The sequence below is a fragment of the Sorghum bicolor genome, chromosome 2 (genome assembly GCF_000003195.3).
Source record: "Sorghum bicolor cultivar BTx623 chromosome 2, Sorghum_bicolor_NCBIv3, whole genome shotgun sequence".
Lineage (NCBI taxonomy): Eukaryota > Viridiplantae > Streptophyta > Magnoliopsida > Poales > Poaceae > Sorghum > Sorghum bicolor.
In genome coordinates, this window is record NC_012871.2 from 5,572,494 (window position 1) to 5,592,913 (window position 20,420).

Here is a 20,420-nt window from a genome sequence, read left to right on the forward strand (position 1 = left end):
TCTTTCGAAAAAAAAAAGATAAGGCTATTTCGAGACTGTTTCATTTTATATTTTTTAGTTCTGCTCTATATTTTGTAGCTAAATGGTTTCTACTTGAGAAAAAAAATATGGAGTTGTAAAAACATCTAAAAGGTTCTCCACAAACTTTACGTTTTAGTGGAGTCACTCTACGGTAGATTTTATGAAACAGTCTCAAACATCCTCTAAGATATACTGTTTAGAGGCCCGATTTTTTATGTTTTACTAGCAAAACGTGTTTAGGAGTTGAATTAGGCCAGTCTCAGTGTGGTTTTCACCAGGATGTCATGCACATTTATTAGAGCGTCATGTCAGCAAAATTGCACTTTTTGCATGAAACGAAGAGGAGAGAGAAGGAAGTAACAGTGCTAGTAGAAAACTGTGACATCCAAACGGGTCTTAAATTACTGTTTTGCTATGTGACTGAAAATCAAGCATTGTTTTATTGTTTGGGAATGACAAGAGATATTATATTAATAAACTTTAACACAGGAACTAATGAGGACATGGGCGGGTCCACGGTACAGCCGCTTTACGCAAAGACCTCTGTGTCTGCACCAGTACCAGACTAGAGACCACCAGCATCAACTACTACTCGGCTTCGCGGCAGTACAGATCCGGCCGACACTTTCGTCGTCAACCTCTCGCCATTTCCACATCCTTCCTCCGCCGACCTCGACGCAAACCACAGCTTCCCGCTCGCGCTTCTCCAGTCTCCCAGGATCTGCTCTCGCCATGGTACCGCCCTCTTTCTCGGCCTCTGAATCCAGTCCCCCTCTCCTCCCCTGCTTCCTCCTGCATTTGCTGCCGTTCTTGGATGCAGGTTGCAGGGACGGACCCAAATAAGGGGGCCGAATGTTCTCTTAGAGTTCCCACACTTGCTGATGCAGTGCTGCAAGTGCAACCCCTGCCGCTCACGCTGCGTCGCCCGTCGGCGCCTGCCGCTCACGCCACGCGCGGCGCAGCCGCAGCTCGCCGGCGTGCCGTGCCCGTGCCCCCACTGGCCAAATGTGGAACGATTAATTTGGTCGTTGCTATCGATTGTTCTGTTCTGCGTGCGGCTTGATTTCGTTTAGACTCTAGTACTTCATTTCCTATTAAGTTTTGGGCCCAGGAGAAACAAAGCTTTCCTTTTCACTGCAAACAAGTACTCCTAACCACTGAAAGGATAGCTAGCTTCAATTTGCCGTATTTGTGAGCATGTAAGCTGTAAATAAAGGCCAACCTAACCCACGACTCTGCTTATTCCATGCTGCATTCGCCTCCCAACATGATGGATGGGCTATGACTTCAATTACAGGATAGGGAAGCCAAGAAAGAAGCGTTCAGGAAGTATCTTGAGTCCAGCGGCGTGCTCGACACCCTCACGAAAGGTTTGTGTTCCATCCGCTGTGTGCCTCTGTAAACCACTAGAGTTATGTAACGCGCTAGTTATATCTTCATTTTGCCACGCAGTTCTTGTTGCGTTGTATGAGGAGAATGATAAGCCTTCATCTGCAGTCGAGTAAGTTGACTCATGTATATCTACTAGTGACTGAGATTTCCTTTTGCTTATTTGGTTTGACGAAATGGCAATCTTGGTTCGATGACCTCAACATTTTTCATGTAGCTTCTGACATGCTTGTATACTCTTAGATTTGTTCAACAGAAGCTGGGTGGCCCATCAATTTCTGACTATGAAAAGCTCAAGGCAGAGAAGTTGGATTTGCAATTGAAGTATGATAAGCTTTTAGAAACCCACAAGGAAACATGCAGACAGGTATGCAATGTTACTGTGTTGGCAGTGTACACTACTGTCTGTTTAGACTATCTCCAACAATCGTCACCCAAAATACAAGACCTATTTATCCTTTGGGTAGCGCTACAGGTAAAAGGTTCCATACCTATTTTTAGTCTTCTCCAACAACAAGACCTAAAAGACAACACTCTCTGCAAATGGGTCTCGAGGAAAGAGGATACCTAAATTTGGGTTATGCCTCTCATGATACCTAAAATGAGTCTTCTGTATAGGTATTCTGTTGGAGGCTATAGGTATTGTGTTGGAAATCTATTTTGGGTTTGGGTTCCCATATGGGTTTCTTATTGGAGACAGCCTTACATGGCATACTTAATGTTCAGTAGCATTTGGTATTACGACTTCACCAATTTTTTGTACAAATGTTATGTATGATTAAGAAGTGTTAGTTGTTATTGTCTCAAAGCTTACTGCTTGTTTGAAGTAATTGTGCTTGTTTGATGATGAAGCTCTTGCATTCCAATAATGTATTCATTGCGATAATTCTGTCTTGAACTTAAGCGCTGGTAATGTTCTGAATTCCACTAGCCTGCATAATGTTCAGCAGTACCCAACTGGATGTGTTTGGTAAAAATACCAATAATTACATTTAAAAAAACTCTCATTTTCATCACACTCTGATCTGGCAAAAAAATATTTGTCCTGTAAGGTCATGTTTCTCTCCTCAAGTCATCATTCTTGTGTCTTGGTTTTATGCATAAAAAAAATTAGTTAGACTGAAAGGTAGGTAGAATGTGCGGCAAGGAGTTGATATAATAAGCTAGATGGCATTTCTTAACCAGTTTATCCTGTGGATTTCTAAGTCCTAGTTAACTTGTTTGTGTTGTTTCCTCATATGACAGTTAGCATTTTAGACTTGCAAAGTCCTATGCTTTTAGGGGAAAAAAGAGCTTGTATGTTCTGACTTCTGAGCACAAGATGACATTTATCTGGAGTTCTGGACTGTATTTCAGTTATGATTTCACAACTTTGTTGTGAATCCCAAGCAAATTTCGCATATGATTTGAACATAAATGAAACTGGCATTGATCAGTTGTCTATCTCATTTTGCAGCTGGAAGAACTTAAGAATATGAAGTACGGTGCACCTTGGAACTGAAACAACGTGTGTTGACATTGTAAATGTGTCATGAAGCATGTACTTTTACACCTCTCTCTGAAGCATTGCTAAGCTCTGTATACAATCGAAACATCTCTTACTGAATTCATGTATCCGATTTTAGCCATATGGATCCCTTTTGGATATGAAGGCACCTAACTCGCTCCCGGTCCCGGATATTAGATATCGGCAATGCAGGATGAAGGATGTGACAACTACCATAGTTGAACCATTAGCTAGTATCAACAAGGAGTGTGATCTATTGACTTTAAGACTTTTTCTTAGCATGCCATGTAAATCAGATTTAAGGATATTTCAGTGGAAGAGATATAGAGCCTGTTTGGTAAACCCCTAGTCAGGCTTCCATAATACAGACTGGGTCTGTTTGGTTCTCTAGTCGGCCTCTTAGCTAGGTTTACGAAAGCCCAATTTGTACGGTTTTCCTCCAAGGAACGCCCGATTCGACCGTCTCCACGGGGCCAAGCTTGCGCTAGGCTCGAGCGTGAGTCCGCTCGCTCACCCCCTCATTCATGAGTCTGCTCCTCCGATTGTCTCCTTCAACCCGCCTGTTGCGCGAGCCTGCCCCTCCACCCTCTGCTACTGCCATTGTGGGCTCTCCCCCGCTCCCTGCCATCGTCGGTGTGAGCTCGTGCTGCAACCATGAGGAGGACGCGGTGGAATTGGAGTAGTGCTCCACGGGCGGCGGTTGAGCTCAACGCAGTGGTGGAGGAGCTAGATGGCCGCACAGAGGAGCGAGGTGGGCGCATGGAGGACCACTTCGCATGGCCTGGTGCCCTTCAACCTCGGTGAGGTGGGCGTGCGGAGGACCAAATCGCGCGATTGCGAGCTCGTATCCACCTTCACTGTGAGCTCGGCAACGGGCGCATCTGCTCGTCCTCCGCTGTGATTCGACGACCCTGCTCCCCTCCTCCTCCACCCTGCCCGCGGGCGACCTTGCTCCCCTCTACCACCCCACCCGTGCGGATCTGGTGCTCGTCCATGGCAAATCAGCGGCTGACGCATCCAGTGCTTCTCGCCTACTGGCCTCCCGTTCGACCAAAAGCCTCACATGGGTAAATTTACCAATTGAAGGAAGAGGTGATTCTATAGAAACTAAATCAGACAACAAACACACCTATTTATAGCCAGGCTTAGCCGATACATGCAACCAAACATGTGTTGTTTGCATTAGCTAAAGTTGGCTAGAGCTAGCCTGCTATCTTAGTTTTGCTAGCTATGCTTGTCTAGGAAACGAGCCAAATACGCTCATAGCGTGCAACGATATATGCCAAGATTGTTGGAAAATCTCGAATAAAACGTGCTCAAAGAAATATTCTTTTGTGAGTCATGCTAAAGGGAGATAATCGGATTAACCGATCCTCAATAGAATAGAAATTCTTTTATGATGCAAAAAAAATTCTAGTATCAAAAAACAATGTTCCGCGATTTGAACAAAAATGTTCTAGATTCTAGATAACAGTCCAGATTTAACAAAATAAAATTGTACGCGTAGAAGAATAATATTTTGTAATATGTGTCATTAGTGTTAAAAAGAGAACATAGACCACCAAACATTACATAGATAATACACGAATAATCTAAAATACACTCTAGACATCTCATGGGTACTGTGTGAAAAAGTTCAAATACAACGTGGCCATAGAACGTCACATTGATACTATACGAACAACTGTTGGCTCTGTCTCCACTATCCCCCACCACGCTAACCGCAGAGGCAACACTAAAGCTCACCGCGCCACTTGAAAGAATATGGAGTAACTATGGTTGCCTAACTTGGCTCACCATAGTTGCCTAACTTGGCTCACCATAGGGTCCGTGTTTATATAGAACCAATGTTACAGATATAGGTGATTTAGGCTAGGACTCCTGAATTAGAAATTACAAAGGTTCTATGTTTAACTATCCTAATATAGGAGTCCTTGCCGCACCAACCAAAGGTTTATCTCGTGTACAATTATATCTCCTAACACCCCCTCTCAATCGAAACTTTCAGCCACTTGTAAGATTGAGATTGTGTACAAAATCTCGTAGCTTAACAGGAAGCGCCTTAGTGAACCCATCTGCTAACTGATCTCTTGTAGATATAAACCGAACCTGCAATTGTTTTCTCAAAACTCGTTCTCTGACAAAGTGAAAATCATTCTCTATATGTTTAGCTCTGGCATGAAAAACTGGATTAGCAGATAAATAAGTTGCACCCAAGTTATCACACCGTAAAATTGCAGGTCGACGCAGCTTAATACCAAGCTCAGTTAGCAACTGTTCAAGCCAAATCAACTCTGCTGTTGCATTTGCCATGGCTTTATACTCTGCTTCAGTACTAGACCGAGAAACTGTAGGTTGTTTCCTTGCACTCCATGAAATTAAATTGGGACCAAAGAATATAGCAAATCCTCCTGTAGAGCGCCTATCATCCACGTCACCTGCCCAGTCCACATCTGAGAAAGCACTGAGAGAAGGAACCGCTGCCTTCTTGATATGCAAACCCATTTTAATCGTATACCTTATATATCTTAGTATCCTTTTCACAGCAGTTCAATGTATAGTAGTTGGAGCATGTAGAAATTGACAAACCCGATTTACAACATATGATAAATCCGGCCGGGTGATGGTTAGATATTGGAGTGCACCCACAACACTTCTATAACGAGTACCATCTTCTGAACTTAGCGGTGTACCTTCATAGCTTGATAGCTTTTCTGAAGCCGAGAGGGGAGTAGTGCATGGCTTGCAATCGGCCATACCAACACGTTTTTCAATAAATCTTGTGCATATTTTCCTTGGGAGAGAGTAATACCTCCCGCTCTTCTTTGACTTCAATGCCCAGAAAGTAATGAAGCATCCCAAGATCTTTTAAGGCAAAATCTTCACGAAGGTCAGCAAGAAGAGCTGTTACCGCTTTAGGATCATTGCTTGTAACAATAATGTCATCAACATAAATGAGAATGTAGATCATTATACCACCTCTATTATAAATAAACAAAGATGTATCTGATTTAGACGCCACAAAGCCAAGAGAAATTATTTTATTGCTTAACCTGGAGTACCAGGCTCTAGGCGCCTGTTTATCCAGTTTGCACACATAATGAGGAGTCTCGTCACTTTCAAATCCAGGTGGTTGTTTCATATATACTTCCTCTTCCAGAATGCTATGAAGAAACGCATTCTGCACATCTAGTTGTTTTAGACACCATCCCCTTGAAACAGCAATTGAAAGTACCAGCCGTACAGTTGCAATCTTGACAACTGGACTAAAAGTGTCTTCATAGTCAATGCCATATCTCTGCTTAAACCCTTTTGCTACCAAACGAGCTTTATATCTGTCAATACTTCCATCGGCCTTTCGTTTAATTTTATACACCCACTTGCAATCTATTATATTCTGTCCTGATTTACTTGGCACTAGACGCCAAGTTTTATTTTTCTTGAGTGCATCAAATTCTGCTTCCATTGCTTGTTTCCATTTAGAATTAGCTAAAGCTTCTTGAACTGAATTTGGTTCTCCAGTCGTACTAAAAAAAACTGTAGCGAATCATACCATCATACATACGTTTGGGCTTCACAATCCCACTTTGCAGGCGAGTCTGTCATCGTTGAGGCTCAGGTGCAGGCGGCAGCGCCGAAGGAGCACCAGAGGGCTCGGTCTCATCTGAAACAGGCATTGATTGACTGAATCCGGGAGACATAGAGGATCTGGGCTGATCTTCCGGAACTGGAACAACTGCCTGATCATCTGTCGGTAAGGTCATCGAGCAGGAGTTTTCATGAGTGCCAGGCACAGATTCTTCTGTTGCCTCTGTTGCCAGTGATCCCGAGCCCCCCCCCTGCGCAGGCGAACCGGACATGGACACCACGCCCGGATCTGCATGAATTGGATGTGCTGTACCAGGAAGACCCAAAGGAGCTGAAAAAAAACTGCAGACCAGGAAGACCTTCTGAAGATGAAGCACTAGAATTTTCCTGTGGCACAGTAGAAGAATCAGGCACATTAGTAGCATTAGTACTGTTGAAGTCATGGCAATTGTCATCCCCTGGATTGCGAAGAGACGGAGGGAGCAAGATAATTTCTTTTTGAAGAAGAGCACCAGCATTTGAGTGAAGGGCAGCAAAGGGAAAAACAGCTTCATCAAAGACTACATCACGTGATATGTAGATGCGGCCAGTGGATATGTCAAGGCATTTAAAACCTTTGTGCATGGAACTATAGCCGAGGAAAGCACATTGCGTAGAGCGAAAAGATAATTTGCACGAATTGTATGGTCTAAGATTAGGCCAACAGGCACAACCAAACACGCGCAGGTTGGAATAGTCAGGCGTCTTACCAAGAAGTCGAATAATAGGAACCTCAAAATTAACGACCTTGCTAGGGAGAAGATTAATAAGGTATGTAGCAGAAAGGAAAGCTTGATCCCAAAATTTTAAGGGCATAGATGCATTTGCAAGGAGAGCAAGGCCAACCTCTACTATGTGACGATGCTTGCGCTCGGCAGCACCGTTTTGTTGATGAGCATGAGGACAAGAGACGCGGTGACTAATACCAATTTTCTTAAAGAAGGAGTTGAGTTTTTCATATTCTCCACCCCAATCAGATTGAATGCATAGAATTTTTCTAGAAAATTTTCGCTCTACTAGTTGCTGAAAGTCTTGGAAAACCTTAAAAACTTCATATTTGTGTCTAAGAAGATAAATCCAGGTAAATTTGGAGTAGTCACCGGTGAAGCTAACATAGTAGTTATGACGTCCAACAGAGGTAGGAGCAGGTCCCCACACATCAGAGTAAATTAACTCAAGAGGAGAACTAGAAATTTTATTAGACACTGGATAGGGAAGCTGACGGCTCTTGGCCCGTTGACACGAATCACAAACTGACTCCACACTTTTATCACTAGCACACGGCAAACTATTTGAACTGATAATCTTCTGAACTATGGGGATAGCAGGATGACCAAGACTACTATGCCAAAGAGATGTAGATGGCGTATGGGCAGCAAGAGCTTCTGGATTCGGCCTCTGTCCTTGGGAAGACGTTCCAAATGAAAGAGGATAGAGGCCACCTTGACATCTACCGCGGTACAGGATCTTCTTCGTGTCCTTGTCCTTGATAACAAAAAAAAATCCGGATGAAATTCAAGATAGGCATTATTATCTTTGGCCAATTTATGAACGGAAGCGAGACTCTTGGTTGCATTTGGAACATGAAGAATTTTATTGAGAAAAAGACTGTTGGTAGGGGTATGAACAATTGTATGACCAACATTACTAATTTGCATACCTGTACCGTTAGCAGTATGGACTTGATCACTCCCATTATACCGATCTCGGACTGAGAGTTTTTCCAATTCGCCAGTCACATGATTTGTAGCCCCACTATCAGCATACCAATTCGTGTCAATACCATAAGCTGTAGAAGGCCTGCCACGGTATTGATCATCTTCTTCGTAGCGGAAGTAGCACTGCTTGGCTTCATGATTATCCTTCCTACAAATTTGACACGGCTGTTTCTAGTTGCTTTGCTGATTTTTGCCTTGTTTGCTGAAGTTCTGATTGCTCTGTCCTGGACGCCCTAGATTGGATCAGCCGCCACCACGACGGCCTCCAGAGCGCCCACGGTTCCCACGTCCTCGGGATGCCACATTGGCCGAGGACTGGTGTTGTTCTGCTCCTTGATACATCTCCAGCCGAAGGTCATATTCCATCAGAAGGGAATAAATTTCAGAGAGCAAGAGATCTCCTGAACGACCCATCATAGAGGACACAAAAGGATGATAATCAAAATCTAATTCATTAAGCATATGAGCAACAACCTCATCATCATTAATGGTGACGCCGGCTGAAGCAAGTTCGTCTTTGATGTTCTGAATTTTGTTGAAGTATTCCACCGTTGTGAGGTTTCCCTTCTTGACGGTGGCCAATTGCATGCGCAGATTAGTAACCCGCGCTCTTGATTGTGCTGCAAACATGACCCCTAGTGCCTTCCATGCTTGGGCAGAGGTCGTTGCAGTCGTAATTCCGGCTAGGACCTCCTTGGAGACCGAGTTAACCAGATAGCCAAGTAGCTACTGATCTTTTTCAACCCATGAGTCATGCTCCGGATTGGGAATCTTCTTTTTCTTCCCGTCGACATCAGCTTCTAGTTCCTGCGGCGGTTCAGGTGTGGTACCTTCCAAGATGCCTAGCGCCTTGGCACCACGAACAGCCGGGAGGAACTGGGTCTTCCATAGAACGAAGTTGTTCCGGGTCAGTTTGTCCGACACCGGGTGTCCGAAGGCTGATCTTGCGTCATGATGCGAGGAGGACGACGCCATCTTGACTGCCACAGGAAGACCGTCACGATCAGCGGTCGTAGGTCTTCACGTCGCGAGGAGGGGCGTCACGATCGCAGAGCATCGCGGCCCTCTTGTTGCGATAGGATGTTGACGAGATTTATTTGTGGATCTGTTTCATGAAGAGGAGGCTCTGATACCATGAAAGAATATGGAGTAACTATGGTTGCCTAACTTGGCTCACCATAGGGTCCGTGTTTATATAGAACCAATGTTACAGATATAGGTGATTTAGGCTAAGACTCCTGAATTAGAAATTACAAAGGTTCTATGTTTAACTATCCTAATATAGGAGTCCTTGCCGCACCAACCAAAGGTTTATCTCGTGTACAATTATATCTCCTAACACCACTCACGGAGCTGTCAGTTTGGGTTCTTGAGGACTATGATACACAAGAATGGATCCTGAAGCACAATATGAGCTCTTTGCAGTTCTTGGGACTACTGAGTCGCCCAGTCGATGACTTTGATATTCTGGCCATTCATCCATATCACAATTTGATAATCCTTGTTCAGCACTGGAACCAGAAACTTGTATCATATAACATGGATAGTAAGGAACTGCGTGCTCTCCGCACTCTAGGAAAGGGCTATCGGATCCTTACCCCATATGTTCCCTGTTTCATGGAGTCAGCGGTTCTTACCACCAAGGATTGAGGCTGTTGCTTGTGGGGACTTCTCTGAATATTCAGCAAGAGCTTAATTTTCCATGTATGGGACAACTAGCAGTGTGGGTAAACTACTAGAATTAGGTGGTGCAAAGTTGGATAAATCTATTATATATCTTTAGGTGATCTATTCTGCTGGTGCTTTAATGTACCCCTGTTGTAATGCTGCGAAAAAGCTGGTTACGAGACAGCACGCTGGTTACCATCACATATGTTAGTTATTAATTTAGTTAATGCATAAAGCCATGAACTAGTTCGAGCTGCCCAATGCATCCAAGTTATGAGTTTTAGATGCTACCCTTTGTGTTTCCATATTGATGTCTCCATCTTTTATATGTGCTTCCTTTTTCTTGGTCATACTAGCGACTTAGCGAGCAATTACTGACTAATTTTGTGTTTCCTAGAGGTTGTATATGTTTATTTATGCTGGAAAATGCATTTATCTTCCATATGTAGCGAGGTCATGTCTCAGAAATGTTTGAACTGAGAGCTCTGTCACATTAAGCTCAAAGGTTGTCTAAGCGCTGTGATTGATTGTTCGCTGGTCTGAAAAGTCAAGGCTGAAATTACTGTTGGCTGATTTATTGTGAGAGAAAAACACTGCTGGCTGACAGAAAAAGTACGGCTGATTTTTCTTTCTTCTGTTCTGTACATGTGAAGAAATGAGAACACTTTGAAATTGGAAGCTTACACTAACATCAACAGCTAGAACCAAAATATTTTCTTGTTTATGTTGCTGAACAATAACTTGAATAGTCTGTGAGCTTGCTTGTAGACACTAATTGCTTTGATCTACTTTAGCACTTACCAGTGCTATAGAGATGACGGTTTTGTTTTTTTCCATTTAAAGGATATGAAATGGTTGCCAAGTTCCATATTAATATTAAACTGAGTGTTCAACAATGGCCTAACAATGCTCAGTCCCTAGAACCAAAAGTTTGACAAAATGCAGAAAGTGAATCAAAACACCTCCAGTGTCTTTTTGTTTTGTTTAGCATAGGTCTCAGTGTTCCAGGCCTTCAAGCTTCACAGCTTGCACATAAATAATAAATCTCTCATATATACAAAGATATCTTGGATTTCGAGGAGACAAGCTTCCATCAGGTGCTTCAAACATTTTTGCAAGGGGCAGAGTTCCAACTGGATTCACGTGAAAGAATTGTATGGGGCTTGGCAGCTTCCACGTAAAAAGGTAATTCACCCTCCAGAAGTACGAAATCGGTTCAACCTGATGCTATTCCTACATTTCCATAAAACCTAAAGAGCAACCATATTAATAGTTAGCTATAGCCTTTTTTTTACATTAATCAATAACTGAGCACATTGGTCAGTTCACTGGTCAGTTCACCAAGGTCTTTACTTGGAACTTGCTGGAGCCTGTCAAGACCTTTGTACTCCTTGAAACCTTCAAAACAGTCTCTAATTCACATTCAAAATAACCAAGAATGTATGAATTTATTTATGCTGGAGGTAACCTCTCCCTCTGAAGCAAACTTGAACAGTCTGAGATTTTATATGTAGAATCAGTTGTCCTATGGACATGCCGCATCTTATATTCCTGTAATAGCATCAGTTGTGCTCTCCAAGAGGTATGATCTTGGACCAGCCTGGTGCTTAGAGACAGCTATTTTGCATTTCCTTAATACTCGAAGAACAATTGTGTAAGTAGTTAGCTATAGCCTGGTGCTTAGAGAGCTATTTTGCATTTCCATAATAAATTCTATCTGTCTTGAAGTGACAGTCCAATAGTCTTTTCGTTCTGTTTAGCAGAAGTCTTCAGTTTTCCAGGCCTTGGGCCTTTTTTCAGTGGCTGCCCCTGAATCGACACTCTTCTTCCATGTCCAGGTTTCTCTCATCTGAACTTTGACTATCAGAGGATCTTGTACCAATTACTTGGGCAGTTGGGCTATGTTTTGTAAGTCCTAGATACACCCCTAAAGCAATCTCCCCATGCAAACATGTATGTACCTGTGTAGTTCTCTTTCAAACAAGTATTCCCCAAATCAATTTATTGTGTTGCTTCAGATGAAGCAAAAGCCTTGAGTGTACCTGTACAATCTTTGATCCATCACAACATTTAGAACTACAGTTGCTGCTCTGTTCACCAGTACTCCCTCCGTTCCTAATGTAGGTTGTATTAGTCGTGTCCTATGTCAAACTAGTATGTATTGACCAAATTGTAGAAGAATGGATCAACATCTATCACATCAAAGTAATTTTACTGGATCAAACTTCATTTATTTGGTTTTGCAAATGTCTACACATACGCTAGTTATTTAGTTAATGCATAAAGCCATGAACTAGATCGAGCTGCCCAACACATCCAAGTTGTCAGTTATGAGTTTGAAACCCTTTGTGTTTCCAGAATGATGATTCCATCTTATATAAGTGACCTCCTTTTTCTCAGCCTTTATTAGCGAGCAACTACTGACTGAATTTGTATTTCTCGGTACTGTGTATGTTTATTTTTTTTATCTTTAACATGTAGCAGAGGTCATGTCTCAGATATGTTTGAACTGAGAGCTTTGTCACATTAAGCTCAAAGATTGTCTAATCGTCGAGATTTGGTTGTTGCTGCTTGTTACTTGCACTTGCTTTGGCCGTCGTGCAGATGCTGAATCATGAATGTATTCTCCTCGGCTAGAGGCTAGAGCCAATAACTCCTTATTACAACCAGTGAAGCTGAGATAGTGTTTTTACATAGCATAAGTCTACAATTATAAGCGAACCGTAGAATTTTCTTTTTTCTGTTCTGTGGATGTAAAGAAATGAAAAAAAAGTATAATATATTCCATATAATGTTTCTCTACTTATTCCGTCTTGCAATTGTACAATAACTTTGACAATTGTGTCAGGAGCAGACACAAGAGGAAGCTGGAGATTGCTAACAGTCTGAAGAATACTGTTCACGAACCGGCAACGAGTGCTGACGGCGCGAATGTGGGGGTAAGGCGGTTTGGTTGTTGATGCGCTGTAGGTGTTGAGGTGTTTGGAAGGAATCTTGTAACAGCGCATTCGTGCGTGAACTTTGAACATTCTGTTCTCTGAAAACTCTGTCCCTGGCTAGACTCTATCCGACTCCTGTGTGCTTCTTCTTCTTCATTCTGTTGCGAATTCTTCAAGGTATCCGTCTGATCCTCAGTAGGATGGCCACAGATTGTTCTGACGCTGAAGAAGGAAAAAGAACTAGAAGCATTATCCATCAAATCTCCCATACCCGGCAGCGTGACCGCGAGAAGTAGTACCGGTCCAGCAGGCATCAGCAGCCGAGAGGTAGATCCACCAGGCATATGCAACGGTGGGTCGGTCGGTCTTCACGAGCGCGCTGCGTGGGCGCCGCGGCGGGGAGATGAGAAAGGCAATGCAACGGCTCTCCGCCGTCCAAGCAAGCGGAGGTACGGCGACAAGCCGACAAGGAGGGATGGGCGCACCGCATAGTAGATACATGTACGACAATCTATACCAACTCAAAGTTTGTTAGTGTGCTCGACTTGTAGTTGGCTAGCTCAGTTCGGCTTGACTTGTTATTATAATAATCGAGTCCAGTTAAGATTTTACTCATTAGTTATAACGAATTAGCTCATGAGCCGCTCGCGAATCAAATAAGCTATAATTTTAGATAAAAAAAATCATCATATCTTATATTAGTTTTGTATTATTTTATATCTTACACTTTATAAATGATTGATATGTTAGCTCATATAAATATTTTGTTCAATTTAAAACTATTAGATATATTATTTTTATATTATTACTATTTTTATGCTTTAGATAAGTGTAAATATTATAGTTTGTGTATTTTTTATAATTGGCTCGTGCGTTTAACGAGTCAGCTCGAGCTCGTAACGAGCCAAGCTGAGTTAGCTTTCTGGCTCGTTAAGATAACGAGACGAGCCGAACTAACTCGTTATCTTAATGAGCCATAATGAGTAGAGCCGAACTAGCTCGTTATCCAGCCTTAGGCCTTATTTAGTTTCAAAATTTTATGCAAAACAGATTTGAAAAATATTGTTCAATCATGGACTAATTAAGTTCAAAATATTCGTCTCACAATTAAATTACAGCTAAAATTGTGCAACTAGTTATTATTTTTATCTATATTTAATGCTTCATGCATACATCGCAAGATCCGATTCGACGAGAAATCTATTTTTTTTTTTTACAAAGTTTTTTGAGAACTAGTTCACCCTAAAAACAAAAAAAACTTTTCAAGATTCCCCGTCACATCGAATCTTGCGGCATATGCATGGGTCATTAAATATAGTCGAAAACAAAAAAAAACTAATTACACAATTTGTATGTAAATCACGAGATGAATCTTTTAAGCCAAGTTAGTCTATGATTGGACAATAACTATCAAATAAAAACGAAAGTGCTACGGTACTCCAAACCTAAATTTTTTTTGGGAAGTAAACAAGGCCTACTCCTCGTCGGCCACGTGGAGTGGAGCCCTATTTCCATTTCATAAATACTCGTATACTCCTCTATTCTATATAGAGAATTTGTAATCGAGCAGAACTTGCAGTATCGAAGCAGGGAATATGCCGTTGTACCACATCTGGCCGGTTCACGGGCAGGCAAGAGGCAGCACCAGCAGGAGTTGGAAGAAACGGTCACTGCCCTGACCACCGCGCCCGTTCGCCTGCGGTCCCAGACGCAATCGGACGGCACGGGCGAGTGGTGGTGCGGCAGTAAACGGTCGTCTCTCTGCCCAGCGCCTCGCATACTTCCCTCGCACGCGCGGGGTCTCTCCGCCGCACACAACCCGCTTTCCTCGAAGCAAAAATAGAGCCAACGACAAAGCTCGGACGGAGCCTCGTGATTCCAACAGATGCAGCCGTCAGCAAAAGCAGAGTTGTCACGACACGGCCGTCAGCCTCCTCCCCGCACAGCCGGAACAGTGGCACATGGGCATCCCAAAAGGTTCTCCTGTCCCATATCTCGTCATGCCCCCCAAAAAAATCAGGGCCTCTGACTTTGGCCTTGTTTATAGTTCACTAAAAAAGCTAAAAAGTTTTCAAAATTTTTCATCATATCGAATCTCGCAGCACATGTATAGAGCAATAAATATAGGTAAAAACAAAAATTAATTAGTTTATGATTGGACAGTATTTACCAAATAAAAACGAAAGTGCTACAGTGTCCAAAACCAAAAAAAATAGAATTAAACAAGACTTGTTTAGTTAGAAAAAATGTTTTATTTTCGTTACTATAAGTATTAATTTGGTGTTATAAATCTTAGTTTTTTTTTAAAAAAATCGGTTAAAGTTTTAAATGTTGACTTAGAATAACTCTAGAATTTAAAGTTTTGAGAACCGAGGGAGTATACTGTGGAAGATCTTGTACGGAGGAGTATGGTTTCTTCGTACAATATCTTATGCTTATGCTTTGGGATTTGTTAATAGTTTGATGCACCGTAAGTGCCGTGAGCCAAGGTCAATTTGATGGACGGGTGGAGGTACTGCGGCGGGCCGCCGTGGCGCCGACCCTACAAAATCCTCCGCCCACCGACCACGCCGTTGCTGGCGAGCACATCATCCGTGCATGGCACTTAGGGATGAAAACGGATCGGATACGGACGGATATCACTGATATTATATTTGTTTTTATATTTTTGGTCGGATTCGGATTCGAATACGGATAATATCAACCATGTCGGATGAGATATAATTGGATGTCGACATCACAAATATACGATTTAAGTATTCGGATACGGATACGGTATCGGATGTTGAATATTCGGACTCGAATACGGACAGATCTAAACCTCTCTAAACGAATTCGATCTCAAATACGGTCAGAAAATACCCGTACCGTTTTCATCCCTAATGGCACTGCAGGACTGGACCAGCGCCGGCCCATGCTACTGCCTGCAGCTAGTCTGCTGCACTACCCTCCACCCGGCACGATGACCGGAAAGTAGTACTCCCTCCGTCCTAAATTATAAATCATTCTAAGAATCTTGGAGAGTTAAAGTTTTTCAAGTTTGACCAAATTTATATAGCAAAATAATAACATTTTTGGTATCAACCAAGTATCATTAGATTCTTTGTTAGTTATATTTTTATAGTGTACCTATTTTATATCATAAATCTTTATATTTCTCTCTATATTTTTGGTCAAACTTGAAAATGCTTTGACTCTCCAAGATTTTTAGAATGAATTATAATTTGGAACGGAGGGAGTACGTACTACTGCGCTGTAAACTGTAAAAAAAAAAGTGGTGGCGCGGATGCAACGGTCAGCTCTCCTGGGTCCTCGCACTCGCACGCACGCGGCGCGGGGACTCTCCGCCGCGGGCCGCGGCGTCGGTCCAAAGACTCCTCCGTCTCGGTCCCAGCATCCAGCGGTACTGAAAGCGACGCCGGCTGCCGGCAAACCCAGCCTGCAATGGGGGCGCATCGTCAATGAGAGTTTTATGATATAATTTTCAATATATTAATATTTTAGAAATAGTGCATAGGAGTTTTATGGGAATGAAACTCTCTCTACTCTCATGAAACTTTTATCATCTCTCTTCATTAATATAGCGTCACATCAGCATATTTAATGTACATGAAACTCTAAGAAACCCCTATTGAGACTGGCCTAACAATTGATCCCACCGGACTTCGTCCACCACGAGTTTTAAAGTTCATGTGTCCAAATATTCGGGCATTGTTTAGTTCGCAAAATTTTTTAGTTCGAATACTGTAGCACTTTCGTTTTTATTTGACAAACATTGTCCAATCATGGAGTAGCTAGACTCAAAAGATTCATCTCGCGGTTTACAGGCAAACTGTGTAATTAGTTTTTATTTTCATCTATATTTAACGCTCCATGCATGTACCGCAAGATTTGATGTGACAGAGAATCTTAAAAAATTTTGAGGTTTTGGGTGAACAAGGCCTCAATATACAGATGGTAAATTTTATCGATATGAACCGAACACAATCTTAATCAGGCAGACTTGTGGGTTGTGAGAAGAATATATGCCGTCGATGCCACACGCCAGAATCTGTGGAATCTCCTTTCCAGCATCTTTCATTTCTCTGCTTGCAACAGACGCGGGCTACGGGAATTCAAGATTGTACAGTACTACATTTTAGGTCTCATCACGTCATGTTTTGTTTTTCTTTATATCTGTTCCGCCTATTTTTATGCTCGCGGAAAAAAAATATATACAAAAAACCAGAACGAGAAACAGCATGATGTAGTTCTCACTCGTTTTTTTTTAATCATCCTAGGGGGTGTTTTAGGTGGGATATAAAAGCTTTATTTTATCCTATTTTTATAAATCTAGGATAAAAGTTTAGTCGTTATGTGTTATGCATTTTTACGATACAAATATTAGTTTAAGAATTTCGAAAGTACTAGGAGAGCTCAAAAGGCTCGTGAGTCACCTCAACAAGGCTCCTAAAATGGCACATAGATAACTTAATTTTAGCTTTTTCGATTCACATCTGTATTTGTTCGTTTTTATTTTCGAAAACCTCGTTTTTTGTTGTGTTCTTATTTTCGATGGTGAAATACGGATGGTTAAAAAAACATTATCGATAAAATTCATGGAACAAAGCAGATACTAGGAGGTAAGAAATGCCCGGTTCTCGAGAGAGTAAATTAAACAAAAAAATGAAAAACGGAAGGACAAGGCCTTGTTTAGTTCACGAAATGAACAATTTTCGGCCACCGTAGCACTTTTGTTTGTTTGTGGTAAATATTATCTAATCATGGACTAACTCTGATTTACGGACAGACTATATAATTAGTTTTTATTTTTATTTATATTTAATACTTTATGCATATGTTGCAAGATTCGATGTGACGGAAAATCGGCCTACTCCCAGCCGCAAAGAACGAACATGGGCGCGCACTTCACGTGAATGAAGAATATAAAAACAAACAAAAAAAAAAGCTATCATGTCCCATCTCTCGCTCTCCCCGAAAAATCAGTGCGGGCAGGCGCCGTATCTGCTCGGCTCGCCCGTGCCTGTCCGCCGCCGGCCAGGGGGCCCCACACCGCAAATCCCAAGGATCCTCGACGGCGATCTCACGTCCAAACCACGCAGCACGCGAATCGCGTTGCCGAAAGCAAAACAACAGGCTCACAGAGATCGAGCTTCCGTGTTGGCGCCGTGAGCCCTGTGATTGATTCTGTGAAAGTGAAACGAACGGGGACGGAGAGTGTAGCACCGGCACCGAATGGTGGATGGAGACGGCTCATGTTCCGGGATATTTGGGGGTGGCCGGTGGCGTGGATGGATTTGACGTCCTCATCGAGAAGCTGCGGCCTTGGAAAGGTTTACGGTTGTCATCTTCATTCAGATTAGGCAGCTTCTCGGCTTCGGCTCGACCCCGGATTGTTTGGAACGATGGAAAAGCATGAACAAATCTTGAGCCCTGTCCGTTTCTTCGCTGAAAATACTATTTCCTAATCTGTTGCGAGAGAAAAACACGAACGAACGACGGAGGCATTTTAGAATTTGGAACCAAGAGCGATTTGAGCCCCTCGGGAAGAAATGGATTAAATAAAACTCATGGGACACACGAGTTCCACCAACCCAAAACACAAATGGAAAAAAAAAAAAACGGGAGCAACACATCGACTCCCACGAATGAATGATACATCGCCGCCGGTCCTGTGGACGACGGCTCCTCCGGCGACAACAATCCCGGCCGGCCAAGACTAGTCTAGACGACGGTGTAGAGGATGATTTCTGAGGGGGCGTCGAGCCTCTGCCCCTGCTGCTTCTTCATCATCATCGCGGCCGAGGCCGCGGCGTCGCCCTTGCGGCCGTCCCCGCCGGATGCCGCAGCCGCGTGGGACCCGGTGCCGCCGGCGGGCGGGTGGTAGTAGAGGCGCGCGGTCTGCGGGCAGTGGGAGTGGAACCGCGCCGCGATGCGCACGCCCATGTCCAGCAGCTCCACGTACTTGCCCATCTCCAGCCGCTCTACCTCCCCCTTCTTCTTCTTCTTCGCCGGCAGCGCAGATTACTGAATCTCTCCGCGAACCGCCTCTGCTAGCTCTTGGATCTCGAACGGGAAGGGAAGATGATTTAGTGTTAGCTTAGCGGTCGATTTGGATCCAGATTGGTATTGGTAGGGCTAGAGCTGCTATTGCTTTTCGTGGAAGGAGGTGTCCCAGGAACAGGAACAGGGCGCTGCGGCCATGGGACGGCGGAGCCGGAGGAGAGGAGGAGGGTTGCTCATGCCTGGGCTTGGGGAAGGAGATGGCCGGCCTCCTTTATACTACTGGCGGTGGTGGCGAGTCCAAGCCCTGTAGCCAAGGAGGCGGGGTGGGGCCGTTGGTGACGTGGGGTAGGAGTAATTAATAGTAAATAAATTAATAAAATCATTAATTACTCCCGCGTTGGGTGTGGGCTGGCGGCAGTTGGTGTGTGTGCGCTCGTTGACACCGCGTGGACCTGCTGGAACGGTTAAAACGGACCGAGCTGCTTTTACCATGCTTTTTTCTCTCTCTCCCGTTGTTCCAGTTTGCTGGGAGATAAAAAAAAACGTTTCTGCCATGGAAATTACAGTGGTTTTTTTCCGTCTGTGTAGTACTATTATTAACTGTAATAGTATGTTGTTCACGTTTGTCACGGCGCCCCCATTTCTCCTCAATCGTGCGAAAAAAAAAGCACGTGAAGCTTCGGGTATACCTCACAACAGATACATGAGCTATTGTGAGCTGTTTTTTTGCCAAACACTTATTTCAAAACAATTTCATGGGTGAAGCTATTTTTTTCCCTCCTCTCACAAAGACATAAGTTGGATGAAGCTGGAAAAAAAGTAGCTTATTGCAGCTTCTCCCTCATTTCTCTCTCTCAACTATGCATAAAGTAGTTGGTGAAGCTATTTTGCCAACACTTTCTCCAAAACAGCTCAGCTTCATCTAGAAAGTCACTTATGAAGCTATTTTCTAAAAAACAGCTTTACTAGTGAAGTTGAGCTGTGCCAAACAAGCCCTTCGTTGCTCAGTTCCTTTCATGGACTCACTCACTCAACCCAACCCACACTTTGGCCTTGTTTAGTTCCTAAAAAATTATGCAAAATTTTTCAGATTCTCCGTCACATCGAATCTTTAGACGTATGCATGAAGTATTAAATATAGACGAAAATAAAAACTAATTACACAGTTTGGTCCGAATTGACGAGACGAATCTTTTGAGCCTAGTTAGTCTATGATTGGACAATATTTATCAAATATAAACGAAATTGATACTATTCACATTTTATAAAAAATTTTGCAAGTAAACAAGGCCTTGTCAAAGAAAAAAAAACAAAAAACCAACCCACGCTACTTGAAAGCGAAAGCACCCTACCACTCTCGCGCCGTCTCGGAGTAGTACTCTCCATGTTGCCTGGGGGGAAGGAACGGAACGGAACGGAGGGGGGAGGTTCCTGTGCGTTCCGGGTTGACGGAACGGGAAGCCTGGCGAGGTGCGGCCTCGCCCAGATGAAGCCTGCCTCCGCCTCCGCCTCCGCCTCCGCCTGGGCCGGGCTCGCTCCCGCGCG

The 20,420-nt window shown here is 43.3% G+C and overlaps 2 protein-coding genes across 3 annotated transcripts; one reads left to right on the forward strand and one right to left on the reverse strand.

Annotated features, from left to right (window-relative positions):
• Positions 527 to 3,280, forward strand: LOC8060767 (C-Myc-binding protein homolog). 2 transcript variants are annotated; one of them, XM_002459409.2, is made up of 5 exons: positions 527 to 756; positions 1,319 to 1,391; positions 1,474 to 1,522; positions 1,654 to 1,777; positions 2,867 to 3,280. In XM_002459409.2, exons 1-5 carry the CDS (start codon positions 754 to 756, stop codon positions 2,909 to 2,911), a joined length of 294 nt encoding a protein of 97 aa, XP_002459454.1. In that variant the 5' UTR covers positions 527 to 753; the 3' UTR covers positions 2,912 to 3,280. The 2 variants fall into 2 exon arrangements, with proteins under 2 accessions (XP_002459454.1, XP_021308411.1); XM_021452736.1 differs by lacking the exon at positions 2,867 to 3,280 and having other exon boundaries at positions 1,654 to 2,860.
• Positions 18,358 to 19,136, reverse strand: LOC8060769. Its single transcript, XM_002461522.2, has one exon. It carries the CDS (start codon positions 18,840 to 18,842, stop codon positions 18,594 to 18,596), a length of 249 nt encoding a protein of 82 aa, XP_002461567.1. The 5' UTR covers positions 18,843 to 19,136; the 3' UTR covers positions 18,358 to 18,593.